Source organism: Plectropomus leopardus, chromosome 5 (assembly GCF_008729295.1).
Source record: "Plectropomus leopardus isolate mb chromosome 5, YSFRI_Pleo_2.0, whole genome shotgun sequence".
Lineage (NCBI taxonomy): Eukaryota > Metazoa > Chordata > Actinopteri > Perciformes > Serranidae > Plectropomus > Plectropomus leopardus.
Window position 1 is genome coordinate 19,446,142 of NC_056467.1, and position 19,221 is coordinate 19,465,362.

Below are 19,221 nucleotides of genomic sequence, written 5' to 3' on the forward strand. Positions count from 1 at the left end.
ACTCAATAAAAAACACTTTAACTTTATTGCAGATTTGTCGCTACACCTTTTGTAAGATGTTAGTAACATTTGCTGGGTTTCCACTCCAATCTAATCGTTAGACCGTCACAAAATGTGCAGTACAGCCATATGATATAGCTAGCATTCAATCACAGCAGGTTGTAAGGCCGAGACGATCCAAGTAAAGGGCGAGAATTATTCACAGATATGACCCAGCGTTCACAGCAGCTCAGAGACCTCGACTCACCACAAAGGCTGTCTTTAAGACATCATAATAACGTGGGGAGATAAATGTTAAAACTACGATTTGATGATTGATGAATGATTTGATTTGTTTCACAGGAATTAAGTAAAAAAAAATAAATTTAGAGTGCTTCTGAATTCACAAAGCTCCCCAATTCTTCATCTGGTACCAATATTTAGAACTATTAACATTTTAATATTAATGTTAAATAATCAAGACCCCTTTTTTTATTCACATCACACACCCAGACATTTGGACAAATGCCTCCAACTCAACCCTGACGTGAAACCAAGGACTCTGGTTTGTCCAGCAGGACCAAGTCTTTGGTAGAGTTTTAGCTGGTGTCCCGTCAGTTTAGGTTTTGTTTTTTTTTTTTTCAAAAAGTTCTTCTTTTGTGCGTTTACGTCCAATTCATGCTGGTCATTTAGTGATTTCTTGTCACCAGTGTGACAAACTTCCAGTAGCATGTAAAAAGTGAGTACCTTCACCACAAATACGTGTCCGTGTTTTGTGTTCAGAAGCCCAGATACTCTGCCAGGAACACGGCCATGATCTTGGTCAGGTTCACCACAGTGGGTCGGTGCATGTTCTCCTCAGTGTCCTCCAGTGTGTGCCAGAACTGTGGGAAGGGAGTGGCGATGACGTGTAGCACAGGGACACCTGAGTGTGTGTGGAAAAGAGGAAGATAGCGATGATGACTGACAGTGTGTGTTTTATACTCGAAACAAATCTGCAGCAGTTGGAAAACTCACCTTTGTGAAGGAAGGGGATGTGGTCGTCCTGCACGGGGCCGAGGTACACGTCCTTCCTAAAATACGTCTGTTCTGAAGGGTGAGATGTCAAGAGACCCTGACGATGGAGCCTCTTTTCTGTGCGAGTAGTGGGGTGAAGACAGAGTTAAGGCACAAAATAGAAAGGGAATTTTAAAGGGCCAGTTCACCCTAAAATAATCAACATTTTTCTTCCTACCTGCAGTGCTATTTATCAATCTAGATTGTTTTGGTGTGAGTTCCTGCTTGAGGAGATATCGGCTGTAGAGATGTCTGCCTTCTTTTCAATATAATGGGACTAAATCTAAATCTTTTCCTGCTTTTATTAATTGACTGAGCCCTGATGCCGAGCGGCTGGAAGGCAGGGTTAAAGGAAACGCCAGTGTGATTATGAAAGATCAGGGTAACTTTATACCTGGAAATCGGATTTTTGGGGGTTTCATGCACCACTGACCAACTTTCATAGGAATGAATGGGGCCAAGCCTCCAATGCTGTATCCAGTTTTCGTTAGTTTACACATCCATGGCGTAGATTCATGTTTCCCTCTGAGCTGTGATATATTTGGCAGGTGTAGTTCAGAAGAGGGAAAATAGTTCCTACATGAATCTACTCACAACGAGGTCTGTGGACTATTTTGAGTAACTGGGTCATGATTTCTGAAAAGGAACATTTCTGTTGAGTTTTTAAAATGGGTTTTTTTGGTGCTTTGAGCTTCACAAGCCGAGTGCTATCTAGTTCCATTTTTTTTGGACAGAAGGCAGACATCGCTATAGCAGATATTTCCACACTCACAACTCACGACAAAACAGTCTAGACTGATACACAGCACTGCAGGTAAGAGGAGAAATATGTGCGCTTGATTTTGTGCTGAACTGTTCTTTTAAACAGTCATGAAAATGTCGGTGTTCACCTGCAGCGATCAGACGATCAAACCAGCGGGCTGTGTTATCGAAGTGATTGGCGATCAGTGGATCAGGACCGCCAAGAAGGTCCAGCAGTACAAAGAGGTCCTAGAGGGAAAGTCAAAGTCAAAAATGGCTGCTGAATATTTTAGTAAGTACGAAACACTCAAAGGAACAGTCGTGTTTAGTTACATGACGAGAGGGGTGAAGACTGTAAGTACATTCGGGCTGTTAAATTTAAAGTCAAACGTATCCTAAATGACTTTATAAAGTACGAGGGTCAGTCCATGAAGACATGATAGACCTGCTGCTATTCCTGGGTTTAAAACAGTCTGTTGTTTGGGAAGTCTGCTAAATTTGGCCTGCTCATTCATAATTTACAGTGTGTCTAGAAACCATGAAGGATGTGTGTTTCCGTTTTGCTCACCACAGCCTGAAGCATGGTGGTGTGTGTGGAGCCTGCAGAGTGAGGCGTGTTGGCCATGCGTTCTGCCAGGTGACGGGAGCCGTACAGCGAGTCTGTCGCCGTCCACTCTTCAAATGACTCCTCCCCGTCAAAAAACACCAGCTGAAGAGACACTGGAAGTTTCTAGGGGAGAAAAGGAGGAGAGAAATTAAAATGCACTCCAAAGAAAAGCAGGAACTGAGGCCAGTTTCCTTTTCTGCAGTGATGTTGCAGTGTGTAGTGCTACAGTAACTACATAAATCACAGCCTCCTGAGAGATACTGCTATTTACAGATGACTGCTGCAAAGAAAACAAGGAGCTGAGGTCAGCATTTTCTCTCCTCCACTGCAGGCACAGAGCCAGTGGGACAAAATGAGAGAGTAAGGAGAAAGGGGGAAAAAGAGAGAAGCTGCTCGTCAGCATCTCATGCATTTTCTCTTTGTCATGGGAAGGATTGCAAGAAATAGGAAACTAATCCGTCAACTTCTGTTCCAAAAATCTTAGTGCAAACTACTGCAAACTGCCAGGACGTCAACACACGACAGGGTTCCTACAACATAAGGCGAGGTAGATTTAATACTTTTTAAGACTTTTTATGCTACACCAAATTAAGTTAAAGATCAATTTTCCAATAACCAAAATTAAAGAAACACAAATGTTTATTGTAACATTAAACATGATCTTTTTGTCCTGTGAAAAAATGTTAGATTATCTACATCACATGTTGGAAAACAACCATTTTTAAAGTGTAAGACAACAGACATGTTATATTATGATAAAGATATCTACTTGGTTTAATAATCAGAAGTGGGAAATATCTGGCATTTTCTGGAGGATTTTGTGTTTCTAAATCTGCATGTGAGATTCTGAAGCTTGGATTCCCATAGTGAGGAGTTTAAGAAAATGAAGTTATAATGTTGCCGATTGTTTTGAGATTTTACTATGCAATGTCAGAAAAAGCAGTCGGAAAATCCCACTTCCCATATCTGAGCATTTTTAAGACTTTTCAAAATTTGATTTAAGTCAATTTAATACCAATGAAGGTCTATCTTCACATTATTTAATTCACAACTGAGCACTTACCTGCTGTTTGAATGATCTGAGCTGGGCATCCAGAGAGGTGACGAGCTCCAGGATCATAGCACATGGCACTGCTGAGTCACTGGCCCCCAGAAACACTTTCTCTGGGGCCCGGGGATCTGGGGGAAGAGCCTTCGAGTCGTAGTGGCAGGCCAGGAGCAGCCTGCGAGGGGCCGAAGGGTCCAGAGTGGCGATGATGTTGGTGAAAGTGACCTGGCCACGAGGGGTCGAAGACTGGAAGGAGTCTAAGTCTACGGCCCAGCCGGCAGACAGCGAGGACAGAGTGGAGGTGATGTGCTGAAACAGAGCAGAGAGGGCGCATTAAAGACGAGCGAGGGAAATAAATAAGAAGAAACTATAAATATTTACACACCTGCTGTACAGCCAGGCTGCCTTGTGTCCCTGGGAGTCTCTCTATTAGGATGGGCCTCAGGTGGGTCTCCCACAGGCGGGTACCATCCACCTGAGAGGCCAGACGGCGGATTTGAGCTGGAGAGCACTTGCTGGGTTTGTGGGACAACTGGATTGAAAGGGGGAGTATATTAGTGATTACAACTCAAATGCGGGAACAAGAAAGGCAAGAAAGATAATGTATTTTGTGATCAGAAAATTAGGCAGAAAAGTGTAACAGCCCCGAGAGTGAATAGAAAGAATTTCTCTTTTTTTCCAGGTCGTTGTGGTACAGGAGGTTTAGTGGTCTGACAGGTGACAGCGACTAAAAGTTGTCATTTCTGTCCAGTCTACTCTGTACATAGACAGCATCTCTTGCATGTTTTTGAGGAGGATTTCTCCTCTTTTTATCACAGTGTTATTTATTATTTTCCTGATAAGCTTTTTGTGTCATGTTTTCCTCATTCATATTAGTTAGGAGATCAGCCGTCATATAACAGAGGCGGTAAATGATTGTTATTGACATGTTATGTCATTGTTGTTGTTTAGAAAATACTGCTGACGTGTATGTTATATCTTACGCTAGCAGAAGAGGCCTTTGTGTTAAAGGTCACACATCTTTTGTTTCTGCGACGCAAGCATGCTGTCTAAAATCACACACTGGAGCAGAATGATACCAAAGGAGGGATAAAGAAGGGAGTTGGTAGTGGCCTTGTAGTGACATCTCTGTGTGAAAAGGGCTTTAGATGCATCCAGAGAGACGAGGAGCAGGGAGAGAGGTGGTCTCTGGAGGAACTTATTGAATAAGGAAACACAGGTGTGTCCTACATGTCTCTCTCATATCTCTCTGGCATCCTCGCTGGGCAGCTAAGACACACGTGAAATGAGCAAGGAGAGACGTTAGTGTAATGAAAAGCACCCTAACAGTCATGAGAGTGACTATTCTGATCAAAAGTTTCATCTCCTCCTCAGTTATCTCCTCATCTGTAGTTGACGACTATAAAATGATGAAGATCAGCAGAGTAGTTCTTGTGCACATCCAACCTGTTTTGAGGCCAGGTGTCGGAAAAAAATATGTTAACGTAATAAAGAGAATAAACATCCACACACTGGAGAACACTCAATATTTAATTTACCACAACAATCTGTTGTGGATTGTTGTGGATATGTATTCTATTTGTAACTATACAATTATGGTCGTAGTTGTATCTAAATACCAAAATCTTTTCAGATGGAGGTCCCTGAAATTAAATCTTTTCAAATGGGGGTTCAGGAACTAATGTGTATCAATTTAGGGGTCTTTTACACACACAAAAAAGTTGAAAAACCACTTAAGTAAGAGACAACTTGTGTACAACAGTAAAAGTTTTTAATTAAAACGTGTACATTATATATTTTTTGAGAAGGGAGAAGGCAATCATAAGCATTTTTATTGAGGATTTTTATTTTTTTCTCTTTTTTTTTTAACTTTTACTTACTAGATGAACATTACTCACTGGTCATTTAATGTATCAAATTGAAACAAATGGAAATCCAACGCTCATAGTTCTGCTTTGTCACCTCTCATATCTGGTTACTATGAGATGTTATAACACAGAAATCCAGACGATGCAACATAATCTGGTTGTTGCTATAATATTTCAGTGACAGTGAACTCATTCACAACACACAGGTGAAGTTTTAGAGTCTGCGTATCTAATTCTTACCCTGTCTTTGGTCAGATCAGCAGCTGGCATGCGGTTAACATCTGTGGTGTCGTTTGACAGGTAGACCCCCAGCACCACCGCCAGCACCAGAACCCCGAGGAGGCAGAGCAGCAGTACCCGGGCCCGGGGCATCCGCACCCGGTCACAGCCGGGGAGAGAGCCGCTGCCGTTGCTCTGCTGCAGAGACTTGTACCGCCGGTTGGACCTGGACATGACTGACTGGGACGATGCAGCGTCGAGCAGGCAGTCCTAACAGCGACGTGTCCAAACCGACTTGTGGATCATGCAGGAGGGAGATCACACAGGAAGTCGAGGCAGCGCTGGAGCAGCCTCCAGGGGAAACTGGCTGTCTGTCAGCACGGCTCTTACATTTGCAACAGTCTCAACACAATCAACACAATCCCCCATCCTTCGTCTGTGATCCCAATCTTCAATGCGGCTCCGGCAGCCCAGATCTTTGAATGCATCAATAACTTCAGAGATGCTAAATCAAACTAAAAAGAAATATCTTCCTCATAAACAGATCGAGGTTTGGCGGAGAGAAACTCTTCACTGTTGTCTTAAAGTCATTTTCATCAGCTGACAGACACTGATGAGAACAAGTGCAACAAAAAGCTCCTGGAGCAAACTTGTGTTAACTCTTCCGGAGCAAAATGTACAAATGTAACGTCTCTTGTTAGGATACAACGCCTTGGTTTCTGGTTTCTAATCAAGTGGAGTGACTTCTTTTAGGTTTCTATTTTTTCCAGATAAACAGCTCTGTGGTGCGCTACCGCCACCTACTGACAGGAAGGAGGACATACAGTATATTATTTTTCTCCTTCTGTATTAAGAGCTTTTTAAGTACAAACAAACGAGAAAAAAACCGGAAAATTTTAGGTCTTATTGACCAAATAGCTTCTGTCTCAGATAGAGCAAACAAAGATGAAGACCACATACAAAGTGTTAAAAACAGAACAACATAAAAATATAAAAACAAAACAAAGACAAAAACAAGGTTATCTCAAATTAGCTTAAACATATTTAATTAAAACAACTTAAGAGCTCTCTTTTCTTTAACAAGTTTGAGTGATTTACTCAAGAGTTGTAACTTATTCTTTCAGAGTTCAAACTGGGTTTTTATCTTGAAGGGCATTTCTGTGGTCTATGAAAAACCTCCCAATAAAAAGACAATATTAACAACGAAGCCCACATTCTTATTTTCAACAAAAAAAACCACTCAATCACGATAACTATTGATACAATATTAGACACCCTCATCATAGAGAGCCTGTTCTTGCTCTCATCCAGTTATGTTACATCTGGGTATGATTTAAACATGTTCATGAATGTGCATTAGTCAACTATATTTTAAATAACCTTGTTTCTTAAACGTCCTTTCCCCTTACATATCCACCCAAAATCATTGCATCAGTCTCCTCTTTTTGTTCCCTGCTCTGTTTATTTGATTTGATGCGTTTCCTGGGAGCGTACTTGCCATAATTTCTACACGCGGAGGTGGATGTGATCAAGAAAATGATGTTGATAACAGATTAAATACATTATTAGCGTTATATGAACGATGGCAAGTGATCTTACATCAGAACAAAACAAAACATGTTATATGACCTACTTCTATCTCCCGCCAGATTTCCATCCGCGAAAATAAGCGGAAAAGGAAGCTGACGTTTTAAACGGCTGTGATTGGTCCACGGACATGAAGGCCCGCGTTTTCTCGCCTCTGATTGGTCAAAACGCTGTTCCATCTCCGTTTACGGTAGTTACGCCTTCCGTACAAATGCGACGTTAGCGGGATTTTCGCGAGTCTTTCGCGCTTTCTCCCCTCTGAGCCTGGACTGAGTTCGTGTTCAGCCGCGCAGTTTTGACACCGAGGAGAAGTTGAAGTTGTAGCTGGACAGCTGCTGTTTTCTCGGGAGACGAGTAACGTCAAACTCCGCCAGCATGCACGTGATCAAGCGAGGTGAGCTGTTTTGTTTTGACGTGGCTCAGGCCGCAGGTGTCTTCGCTGATACGACTGTCAGAAATGTGGCTCGACCGGTGATGAGAGATGACAGCGACTGATCTGCCGCCTCTACCTCACCGATGTCGTTAAAGACAACCGAAACTTACAGGCCATGCTCGAGGAAAGCAGCGTGAAGCCTTTAGCTAACGTTAGCATGTAGCGAGTTAACTTAGTTAGGCTAACGTTAGTGATCAAGTGTTGAACAGCAGGCTACAGTCAGACTTTTATTAAACTGATTACCGCCAAATCAACAAACATACGTACAGAAGCTTCACGTTGTTTATCAGATGTCCATTCAAATGAACGTCTACTTATTAAAATGTATTTTCTGAGCTCTCTTGCTTTAGGTGTTTATAATCGGACGTCTTTGTCATAGTTGGCGCCAAAAGATAAAGTTATAAAGGTCTACCTGAATGCCATTATGGCCCATAATGAAGTTCCGATAGGCAGAAATGTTAGTTAATATCTCTGTTGTGCACTTTTGTCGGACAGGAAGAGTGCAGCTCTTTGTCTTTACTCTTAGCTTAGGGACTGTTCTGTATTTATCAGGGGAGGTAGGTGGCTGGCCTTGAAGCTACAAATATATTTTCCTCGAGTATTTCCATTTTATGTTACATTGTACTTCTGACATTACTCCATCACAGTTTAGAGGCAAATATTGCACTTTTTAATGCTCAGCATTTATTTGAGCGCTTTAGTGATTTTGCTGATTGATTATTTACACAGAATATAAATCAACCAATTAATGTAAAACATGATTATAGGTCAAGCTTCCCAGCAGTCTCTAAAGTAATAAACATCAGCCCCACCCTCATCAGCTCTATATTAAAGTGATAATGTACACAATAATTATAATCCACTAATACTTTTACTTGTATTACTTTAAGTATATTAATAAAACTTTTGTACTTTTACTTTAGTAAGATTTTAACGTAACACCTTTAATATTACATTGCAGTATGACTCTTTTGACTATGTTAATGAATTACCTAATGAGATTTATAATTATTTCATCAAATATATTCAGACTAATGGACACAGTTTGCTTTTATATTTAAAATGAATATTCCACCTGTGTGGCTTAAGAGTCGTAACAGGAAATGATTAAGAGGAAAATGGACAGTGGAGAAAAAAGATAGTTTAGTTATTCTGATAAAAAGACATTGGGTGCAAATAAAATTGAGTTAACAAATAAAATGTTAGAAGTTTATATAAAATTTTGTGTATTAGCTCAAAGTGTATTTTGTTTTGAAAAACCTTACTCACGAAAAACTGGCACAACACTGGCAGGACCCTTATTGAGGAAGCTAATAGTTAGGTCTTAACTGTTTACTGATTTTATAATTTTACTCACTGACAGCTCGAGTCAGTGGTGATGGGTTATACTGAGAATTTTTTTTTTTTTCCACTTTTCAGATGGACGCCAAGAGCGCGTCATGTTCGATAAAATCACCTCTCGCATCCAGAAGCTATGCTACGGCCTGAACTCCGACTTTGTGGATCCGGCCCAGATCACAATGAAGGTGATCCAGGGTTTGTACAGCGGAGTCACCACCGTAGAGCTCGACACGCTGGCTGCGGAGATCGCCGCCACTCTCACAACCAAACACCCCGACTACGCCATCCTCGCCGCACGGATCGCCGTCTCAAACCTGCACAAAGAGACGAAGAAGGTGTTCAGTGAGGTGATGGAGGACCTGTACAACTACATCAACCCCTTAAATAAACGCCACTCTCCCATGATCTCCAAGGAGACGCTCAACATCGTTCTTGAGAACAAAGATCGCCTGAACTCCGCCATAATTTACGACAGAGATTTCTCCTACAACTTCTTCGGCTTCAAGACTCTGGAACGCTCCTACCTGCTGAAGATCAGCGGCAAAGTGGCCGAGCGGCCCCAGCACATGCTCATGAGAGTGTCCGTCGGGATCCACAAAACCGACATCGACGCAGCGATCGAGACCTACAACCTGCTGTCGGAGAAGTGGTTCACGCACGCCTCCCCTACGCTCTTCAACGCAGGAACCAACAGGCCGCAGCTCTCCAGCTGCTTCCTGCTCGCCATGAAAGACGACAGCATCGAAGGCATTTACGACACGCTGAAGCAGTGCGCGCTCATTTCCAAGTCAGCCGGAGGAATCGGTGTGGCGGTCAGCTGCATCAGATCAACAGGCAGCTACATCGCTGGCACCAACGGAAACTCCAACGGGCTCGTCCCTATGCTGAGAGTTTACAACAACACGGCGCGTTACGTCGATCAGGGCGGCAACAAGAGGCCCGGAGCCTTCGCCATGTACCTGGAGCCGTGGCACTTTGATGTGTTTGACTTCCTGGAGCTGAAAAAGAACACGGGAAAGGAGGAGCAGAGAGCCAGAGATCTTTTCTACGCCCTGTGGATCCCCGACCTGTTCATGAAGAGAGTGGAGAGTAACGGAGACTGGTCCCTGATGTGTCCCAGCGAGTGTCCCGGGCTGGACGAGTGCTGGGGGGAGGAGTTTGAAAAGCTCTACACCTCCTATGAGAAGGAGGGGAGAGTCAAGCGTGTGGTGAAGGCTCAGCAGCTGTGGCACGCCATCATCGAGTCCCAGACAGAAACTGGAACGCCATACATGCTCTACAAAGACGCCTGCAACAGGAAGAGTAACCAGCAGAATCTGGGCACCATCAAGTCCAGCAACCTGTGCACAGAAATCGTCGAATACACCAGCGACGACGAGGTAGCGGTCTGTAATCTGGCGTCCATCGCGCTCAACATGTACGTCACCCCCGAGCGGACTTTTGACTTTAAGAAACTAGCACAAGTTACCAAAGTAATCGTCAGAAACTTGAACAAAATCATCGAGATAAACTACTACCCAGTGCCCGAGGCGGAGAAGTCCAACAAACGCCACAGGCCGATAGGAATCGGCGTTCAAGGCTTGGCGGACGCCTTCATCCTCATGCGTTACCCGTTTGAAAGCCCAGAAGCTCAGCTGCTGAACGTCCAGATCTTTGAGACCATCTACTACGCTGCGCTGGAGGCGAGCTGCGAGCTGGCCGCCGAGCTCGGCCCCTACGAGACCTACGAAGGCTCTCCCGTCAGCAAGGGCGTCCTGCAGTACGACATGTGGCAGAAGACGCCCACCGACCTGTTGGACTGGAAGCTGCTGAAGGAGAAGATCGCCAAGCACGGCGTGAGGAACAGCCTGCTGCTCGCCCCGATGCCCACCGCCTCCACCGCCCAGATCCTGGGCAACAACGAGTCCATCGAAGCGTACACCAGCAACATCTACACTCGCAGGGTGCTCTCCGGAGAGTTCCAGATTGTGAATCCTCATCTGCTCAAAGACCTGACGGAGCGCGGACTGTGGAGCGAGGAGATGAAGAACCAGCTGATCGCCCACAACGGCTCCATTCAGGTAAAACACAGAAGAAGAAAACCTGATTTAAAGCTTCTTAATTTTGACTACTCTCTGGTTTCTTTACTTCTCTATGACAGTAAACTGAAAGTCTTTGAGTTTCGGACGAAAGTAAAAACTTTGAGAACGCCATCTTTGGACTTCGGGAAACACTAATACACAATTTTACCTTTTTATGTCATTGTATAGAGCAAACAACTAACCAGTGAATTGAGAAAATAATCCACAGGATGATAACCGGCAGATTTTTGACATTATTGCTTGAAAAATGACTGAAGTGATTAAGAGATTATCAAAAATAGCTGGTGGTTTAATTGTCTTAAACTGACTAATTGGTCCTGCTCTAGTTCTGATTAACCTTTGCACAAAAAAGTATTACTGAAATACTTCAGTTGGTTCATTTTCTCGTATTTGTACTGGGAGGTTAGATATTGTGTAAGGCTGCAACTTTCAATGACAAAATTGCCCAACCTGAATTCCCAGAGGCTGAAGTGATACATTAAAGTTGTTTTGTTTTTTTTCTAAAACCTATAATATTAAGTTTACTATTATTTAAAAAAAAAAAAAAAAAAGGAATAGAAAATCATAATTAAGGACCTGGTACAAGCTAATGTTTGATAGTTTTTGTTCAAAAAACGACTCAAATTTACCGTAAATTGTAAATAAATGTTTTGTCTCAACAGAACATCGATGAGATTCCAGATGATCTGAAGCAGCTGTATAAAACCGTTTGGGAAATCTCCCAGAAGACCGTGCTCAAGATGGCTGCTGACCGCGGCGCCTTCATCGACCAGAGCCAGTCCCTGAACATCCACATCGCAGAGCCCAACTACGGCAAACTAACCAGCATGCACTTCTACGGCTGGAAACAGGTGAGTGAGAACAGAAGGATGAACAGAGAGAACTTACGAATAAGCATGCAGCACGTGTTAAACTCGCGTCTCGCCTCACCTCAGGGTCTGAAGACGGGGATGTACTACCTGCGGACGAAGCCTGCTGCGAACCCCATCCAGTTCACGCTGAACAAGGAGAAGCTGAAGGAGGCGCAGGAGCCGGTCAAGGCCACAGAGGAGGAGATCAAAGAGCGTAACGTTGCTGCCATGGTGTGCTCTCTGCAGAACCGAGACGAGTGCCTCATGTGCGGATCGTAAACGTGTCCTCTCTCCGCTGAAGCTTCAGGTCAACATGTAAATGTACCTGCTGGCACTCGATCTGAAGCCCGATGTTGTCGAACTAAACCTGTAACAAATCCAGAACTTTATCATTGTTCATTAACGTCACCGTCACGAGCTGCTCAGAGTGTATAGAATTAATTTTATTAAAGGGCTCTGTCGACTCACTGTTGTCACACGAGAAAGCAAGTACTTACTTCAAAATGTGTTTTATGTTGGGAATAAAATAACTTTGTTATAGAAAATAAAAGGTTTTACATGCAAGTTGTTTAAGTGTGTTTGTGTGAGCTGGGGAAATTTAAAAAATTATTTTTAAAAAACTGATACGCTACAGTTGCTCTGATGTTCAACAGAATTATAGAGAGAAACAAGTATTAAAACAAGAAAAATATATGCATCAATCAGAATGTAAAATGTATAAAAAAATAGAATATGTATAATCTGAGTATTTAAGGTTGAAAATATAAAAATGATCTATGCTACATGTTCAAAACAATGAATACATAAATAAGAAATGCATACAATATGTGCATCGTATGTCAGATTCAACAGTGGTGTTGGTAAAAATAAATATACTGAAGAACATTGCTCAGTTAAATTTTTTTTTTTTTTTTTTTTAGCAGACATTTTTTTTTTTTAATAGTGAAAAATGCTTCTTACAATAGCCTTAAAGGGTGTGTTGTTGGAACAGCAGTCCAAAACTGAAAATGCTTACAATGATGAGAGAAGAGCAGAAATTCTTGAGTATGTAATTAGTAAAATATTTAGCAATTTTGACTGCAAAAGAGTTTCTCCTTTTTTTGCTGCATATCCCCAATGGTACAATAATCGAGTAATTTCACACGCTTGACCTTTTGAAAACTGAGCAAACTGATTTCTTTCCAAAACATGGAAAGAATGCAGTGTGCAACTTAATAAGAAATGGCCCAAAAATTAAAAAGTCCAAATGTCTAAGAAAATTACCTGTGAAAATCTTAAAATAAACAAGGAATTCACTGAAAAAGTGCTAAAAATGACAAATTACATTATTTGTATTTGTAAAAAGTACATAGTGTGTACGGGATACTAGTTTCTTCCAAGAACTTTACAAATTAAGATTGAATTTTACTAAGAACTTTTTACCTTCCTAATTACTACCACTTGTGTAACGTCAGAACTGAAAGATGTCTAACATTTAAAAAAATGTCAATCAGACAACGTTCTGATTATTATTTTTAATATATTTTTTATAAAATAATGAAAACATAATTTACACTTTTAAATGTACACGTTATTATTACAACCCAAAGAAAACAATGTCCAACCAAAACGTTTTGTCTGTGCGTCATATACCCCCGCCACGCGCAGAAAGCGCCGACGCACAAACGGGAAACGATGATGCCAGAAAATAGAAAACAATGAGGAATCATACAAATCAGTTTTGTACAGAGATCAGAAGTAGAACGGCATCCACAAATAAAAACATAGTACCCTCTTATCTTCACTATTGTCTGCAACAGTGGGAATGTGTTAAAAAATAAATTATCAAAATATTTAACATCTAAAAAAACAAACCTAGTTATACAATATTACCATTAACCATTATGCATTATTGATTTGTTCAACAGGGATTGTTGTGTATGCTATAAATACCTTAAAATTATACATAACATGAACAAACGACCTATAAAAAGAAACCTTGCCCCTTTTACAAAAGCAAACTAATGACACCTGCAGATACTAAAATCACAGCTACACCTGCTAAGCTGCATGAGTGAAGGAGGAATAACAGGAGTGTGTCACCTGAACTAAAAATGTCCAAAAGCGAAATAAAAGGAGCTCTTTTTGAGGAACCCCGTTATAGGTCCATACAGGTATAAACATCACTGGTATCAAAGTTACACAGCCCAGTTTGAAACTGTCTAAATGGCTGCAGAGGAATAAAGGAGGCGGCAACATGAGAGCCGCAGAAAACAGCAATTTTTCTGTCTAGGTCAGAGTCAGACTGCAACACTTGTGTCAGTGAAATTAGGTGTTTTTGACAGAAGGAGTGGGCGATCTCAAAAAATCTTTTGTCACAGCGTGTCGACTTAATGTAAAATCTACTGAGAAAATGTATATCTGTCTGATTCAAACTAATCCAGCAGATTAAATACTTTAAAAGGAACAGTGTGTAATATTTAGGGCGGTATAGTGACATCTAGCGGCGAGGACTAAAGATTGCAACCAGCTGAAACTTCTGGTTAGAATTCCTTTAGTGTTCATTGTTCAGGAGGTTTTTACTGGGAGCCAAGTAATCCGCAGACCTCTCTTCCTCGGAAATAAACGGACCAGGGGCCTCATGTACAAAGGGTGCGTACGCACAAAAACGTGGCCTTTTTCCACACTCACGTTCAGATGTATCAAGAGTGAAATGACCGCGGAAATGTGCGGTGCTCCACGCCAACTTCATGGCTGGCGTACGCACGTTTCTATTGCTTTTGTTCGTTGGCGACGCTCAGAGGTGATGCTGGGAAACTGTTAATAATGTCAAAACAATGACGACTCTGCGTGATGTGCACATCACAGACAACACTGTTGAACTTTTAACACATCCACCTGTCGGCAATTAGATGAGTGGATATAAAAGCATGCGCAAAATAGTGCAGAAAATAAGTTATTGCAAATTGCGCAGTGCGAAGAGACCGCATATTTAAAGACCGAGAGGATTTTATGGGCGCGCGTTGACGACTGGCTTATCAGCCGCTTTAGGTTTCCGAGGACAAATCCTCTTGGACCTGTGCGCGGAGCTGAGGCCGGTCTTGGAGCGCGACACGGCGAGCAGCCATGCGCCGCCTGTGCCCATACAGGTGTTGACCACACCGGGCTTCCTAGCGACAGGTGCTGTCCGCATGTCAGCCAGGTATATCAAATTCCCATACAATGCAGTTGAACAGGCCAGCATTAAAGCGCATTTTGTAGTGAGAGCTGGTTTTCCAAATGTAATCGGAGCTATCGACTGCACACACATTGCTATAAAAGCACCATCACAGGGTGAATAAATTTATGTTAACAGGAAGCATTTTCATCTGATCAATGTACAGATCAAATGTGATGCGCAAAGGCAGTTACCAAACGTTGTGTCAAGGTGGCCTGGATCAACGCACGATTCATTCATTCAAACGAGCAGCATGTTTGGGAACAGGCTATAATATGGCACGGTGCGCAATGGGTGGCTTCTTGGTGAGTAAATAATTCATTCGTTTAATTGTCCTAATATTAATCCCCCTGACGCGCATTGAGCATGTGCGCCCCTGAATATCATCCTGCCTTCACAGCGTAATAATTTTTCAGTGGTTTCAGTTAGTGACTTGCTGTTTTTTGCTGGTTAAATTACAGATTACGAGCTTTCTCGATGTGTAATTATGTCAATAAACACGTGCGTAAAGTTTGAAATGACTTGATCAGCCTCACCTTTTTCCCCGGAGCACCGCTGCGTTCATTTACAACAATAGAGGTGAGTAAAATTAACAAATGGAAACTGTAAATCCGTTTTGCACATAAAGTATACCTGGAGTTTTACTCATGCTTATGTTGTGTTATCTGATGGTGCAAAGAGAGGAATCCCACGTGCAGGGCCTATTTAAATTGATTTGCATATTTAAATGGGGGCGTGGAGAGGGAGGAGTCTGGTTCTCCTACACCTGCACTCAGCTCCACCTTGATTGGGATGTACAAAGGAAATGTGCTTGGATTCATGCAAGTGCAGTGTCATACATATGGATTTTTTTGTGCACACGACGTTTTCTGAGTTTAAGCGTAGGCCATGTTTCAGTAGGAAATCCGTGCAAGTCTTTGTACATGAGGCCTCAGGTGATTTAAACAAATAAAAGAACACTGAAAAACACATAACGCTGCCTGTTTTTTAAGGGGCTGCTAACTACAGTCGCCAATGCGAAAATGCGAACAGCCCTAACTACAGTCAGCATCTGTTTTTTCTGTTATGTGCTATACTAGAGGACTCGCTCCCTATGTAAATATAAATGACTCATTCTGAGGTAACAGAACACAACAACTCTTATTTTCAGGTCATTATACACTAAAGAAAACTAACTTATTATATAATATTCCATTTCTGCCAATATATACCCCCAAAATCCTACACACTGGACCTTTAAACAAAGCATTAAATCATAAAAATCCAATAAAGCGATCTTGCTAGTTGAGCTGCCAACAATGACCAAATAGGCCCAGAAATATTAAAGGGATGACTACAGTGTTAAAAACTGTGTCATAACAGAAACCTGCACGCGTCACATCGCCCACTCCTAACTGATGGTTTAGTGTCCTTTAACAGCATCTTGAGGAACCTGAGTGAGTTGGGATTTTAAGTTCAACCGTTCCAGTCAGAGCAGGGAAGAAAGCTCCTGATGAGAGAGAAGTAGCCGTCCTGCAGGGCAGAGCAGGAGATGATCATTTAGTACAATTTTATCAGCAAACTAACACAGGAAGAGAAAGAGTCGTCCTCTGCTGGGATGTATTGTCCGTTCAGTACCAGCGTCCAAAAAACACACGTTATTTCTGTATGAAAAATAGATATAGTAGACAATATCGTTAAGCAAGCTAGCAGTATAAATAGTGTCTTTTGTGTTCATTTGGGTTATCACAGAACACGAGGACAAATCCTCTCATACACGCAGACAGACTGGTTCTGATATGAAGGAGCTTCAGTGTCGAGTGAGTTTCATGTACAGTAAATGTTTCCTATAAGCGCACGTTACAGCTGGTGGCAGCTTCAGTTTGATTAGTATGCAAAGAAGATGCAGTTAGAAGAATAGTTTGACAATTTTGGAAAACTATTAACTTTCTAGGGAAGAGTTAGAAGAGAAGATCAATCACCACTCTCATGTTTGTCTGTTAAATATGAAGCTGCAGCCGACAGATGCTTAGCTTAGCTTAGCTTAGCTTAGCATAGCATAAAGACTGGATTCATGGGAAAACAGCCTGGCTCTGTTCGCTGGAAACAAAATTCACTTACTGGCACCTCTAAAGCTTACTAACTAACATGGTAAATCTTGTTTTTTTTTAATATATATATCTAAATACCATGAGGATACCAAGTTTAGTAATAACTATTAAATTCAGGGATGTATAGAGCCCCCTTAAGTCCCAAAAGTTGATTTTTAAAAATCTTTTGTACACAAAATTATTAACTTGTTTGAAATTTTGTGCACACTAGCCACGATGCCGATCCATGACTTAAAAGGGGCGTAAAGTGAGAGGCCAATCATGGATGTATACAGGGAACTGGATACAGGGTTGGAGGCAGACCAGTTCATTCCTATGAAAGTTGCTTAATGGTGCGTGACAAAACACTTCTGTGGTAGTTCGCTCTACAATATGCGTCACAAGGACCACATTTTGCATGACGACTAACACACAGTCACAATGTGAAGCTGTTTTGGATGGCAGTAATTAGTGAGCTTTAGAGATGCTGGGGGGCAGATTTTGTTGGGCTGTGTGTTTACCCGTGTGACCAGTCTTCATGCTCAACTAATGACTATTTGCTGGCTGTAGCCTTAACGTATTTAACGGAAACTCTCAGCCCTAAAGTCAATACAAAGTGTCAAACTCCTGCTTTAAATACTAGAAAAAGAGATCATTTTAAAGACGTACTGTGGTAACGACTCAAGGTTAAAATAGTTATCCAGTACATTTAAATCTGAGATGACACAGCACTGCTGAAAACAGTGAAAATTAAGTTCAAAACAATGCACTACATTAGAAATATGATACTATTTATATCACTGAGCTTCATGACATCGATCATTTACACTCGCTCAACACGCTGATGGCTTGTTTCACATCTAAAGGGCCGCGGGTTCATCCATGTAAACGGAGGAAAGAAATATGTCGTGGCCCAAAAGTTTTCATATTACAGTAAACTGGTTTGTTCATCACTCAGAACGTCCGGTAGCAGACGGTTGCATTCGATCACACACTCACGCCAAAGGGTCATAAAATGCATTTTGTGCACAAACACTTTTGTGCCGTAATGCTTCTGAGTATTCGCTGTACCATCTGTTACGCACACACACTCACACACACCTCTTTAGTACGACAATATCAGTACAATATGAGTAATATTGATACAATTGTACCACAGGCATGTATCTACAGTACCATGTCTGTAGAGCTTCCATTACTTCTAGTGCATTCTGGGAGATGCAGTCTGTAATGAGTCTTGTTTTTTTTTTTTTGGCTGATTCGCTGCAGGAACAGTATTAGGCCTCTCCAGGTGATGTAGTGTTCTCTGAAACAGTCTCCTCTTCGACTCGCTCCTCTGGCATAGTAGCATGTGTATTTATATATATGTTACAGGTATATAAGACTTCAGTTTATAAAAATAAACAGGCTCAGAGAATAGAGAAGGAGGGTCTCTGCTCTGTCTGTGGGAGTGTTGCATTTTAAAAATCTTTCTGTCTTGCTCTCTCTACGGTTTAAGGCAGTCTAGTGGAAGCTGAGTGAGGTGACATCAGTGTGACCTCTGCCGCCACTGTGTGTGCAAGTGTACTCTCACAGTCGCCCTCCCTCTGTGGTCTCAACCTTCTTCTTCTTCTGCAGGTATCACTCCGTCTTTGAGTCAGATTGGTGTGTTAAGGAGTGAGCCTCGTGGTCACTCTCTGTCTTGTCGGCGTTGTTAAAAAGCCTGCTGAACTTGCGCAGCTGCTCGCTGGCCGTCAGGCTCTCCTCCTGCAGGCGCTGGTTGTTCTCTCTCAGGTTGGCCATCTCTGCCAGCAGGACGACTTTATCCTGCTTCTCCTGGTGGTGGAGAGATGGTGAAATGAGGACAGAAGAAGAGAAACAATGACTTCTTTAGTTTAGTGGGAACTTTGTTTTTCCCTAGTCCCTTTTACATTGCCTGTTTTAGGCGAAAATATGGCGCCGTTATGCCGCCTCGCCATCCTGTATAAGAGGTATGATCATGGAATGGGCAGACAGAGTTGTCTTTCCTTAAAGCCAGTAACGGAAGTGGTAACAACACTAAATCGAGGTTTGTTTTAAAGGGACAGCTGGCAGGAAGGGATCATGAAGAACGCGATAGATGTGATGTTTTTGGCTGCATATTATGCATGCGATCCACTGAGGAAG

General features: G+C 42.1%; 3 protein-coding genes across 3 annotated transcripts in view; 1 reads left to right on the plus strand and 2 right to left on the minus strand.

Annotated features, from left to right (window-relative positions):
- Positions 1–6: 6 nt before the first annotated feature.
- Positions 7–6,287, minus strand: qpctla (glutaminyl-peptide cyclotransferase-like a). The gene is made up of 7 exons (XM_042486760.1): positions 5,540–6,287; positions 3,817–3,963; positions 3,447–3,740; positions 2,345–2,506; positions 1,926–2,025; positions 997–1,113; positions 7–904 (listed from the first exon to the last, which is right to left on the minus strand). Exons 1-7 carry the CDS (start codon positions 5,750–5,752, stop codon positions 759–761), a joined length of 1,179 nt encoding a protein of 392 aa, XP_042342694.1. The 5' UTR covers positions 5,753–6,287; the 3' UTR covers positions 7–758.
- A 1,021-nt stretch (positions 6,288–7,308) lies between these two features.
- Positions 7,309–12,375, plus strand: LOC121943545 (ribonucleoside-diphosphate reductase large subunit). The gene is made up of 4 exons (XM_042487086.1): positions 7,309–7,499; positions 8,958–10,939; positions 11,623–11,811; positions 11,896–12,375. Exons 1-4 carry the CDS (start codon positions 7,481–7,483, stop codon positions 12,088–12,090), a joined length of 2,385 nt encoding a protein of 794 aa, XP_042343020.1. The 5' UTR covers positions 7,309–7,480; the 3' UTR covers positions 12,091–12,375.
- A 3,832-nt stretch (positions 12,376–16,207) lies between these two features.
- sipa1l3 (signal-induced proliferation-associated 1 like 3) overlaps positions 16,208–19,221 on the minus strand; it is a 92,951-nt gene continuing 89,937 nt past the window's right edge. The window contains exon 24 of the mRNA XM_042486354.1: positions 16,208–18,891. Within this exon, the coding sequence (XP_042342288.1) occupies positions 18,697–18,891 (195 nt within the window). The 3' untranslated portion in view covers positions 16,208–18,696. The remainder of the gene's footprint in view (positions 18,892–19,221) is intronic.

What these genes read in the sequence shown, in the direction of transcription:
- qpctla (XM_042486760.1), bottom strand. Translation starts at nt 5,752, where the DNA reads ATGTCCAGGTCCAACCGGCGGTACAAGTCTCTGCAGCAGAGCAACGGC. An exon ending in CTGATCTGACCAAAGACAGG is followed by an intron (nt 3,964 to 5,539) that starts GTAAGAATTAGA and finishes CTTTCAATCCAG; the next exon opens with TTGTCCCACAAACCCAGCAA. An exon ending in CATCCCCTTCCTTCACAAAG is followed by an intron (nt 905 to 996) that starts GTGAGTTTTCCA and finishes ACACACACTCAG; the next exon opens with GTGTCCCTGTGCTACACGTC.
- LOC121943545 (XM_042487086.1), top strand. An exon ending in CCCACAACGGCTCCATTCAG is followed by an intron (nt 10,940 to 11,622) that starts GTAAAACACAGA and finishes TTGTCTCAACAG; the next exon opens with AACATCGATGAGATTCCAGA. An exon ending in ACTTCTACGGCTGGAAACAG is followed by an intron (nt 11,812 to 11,895) that starts GTGAGTGAGAAC and finishes GCCTCACCTCAG; the next exon opens with GGTCTGAAGACGGGGATGTA.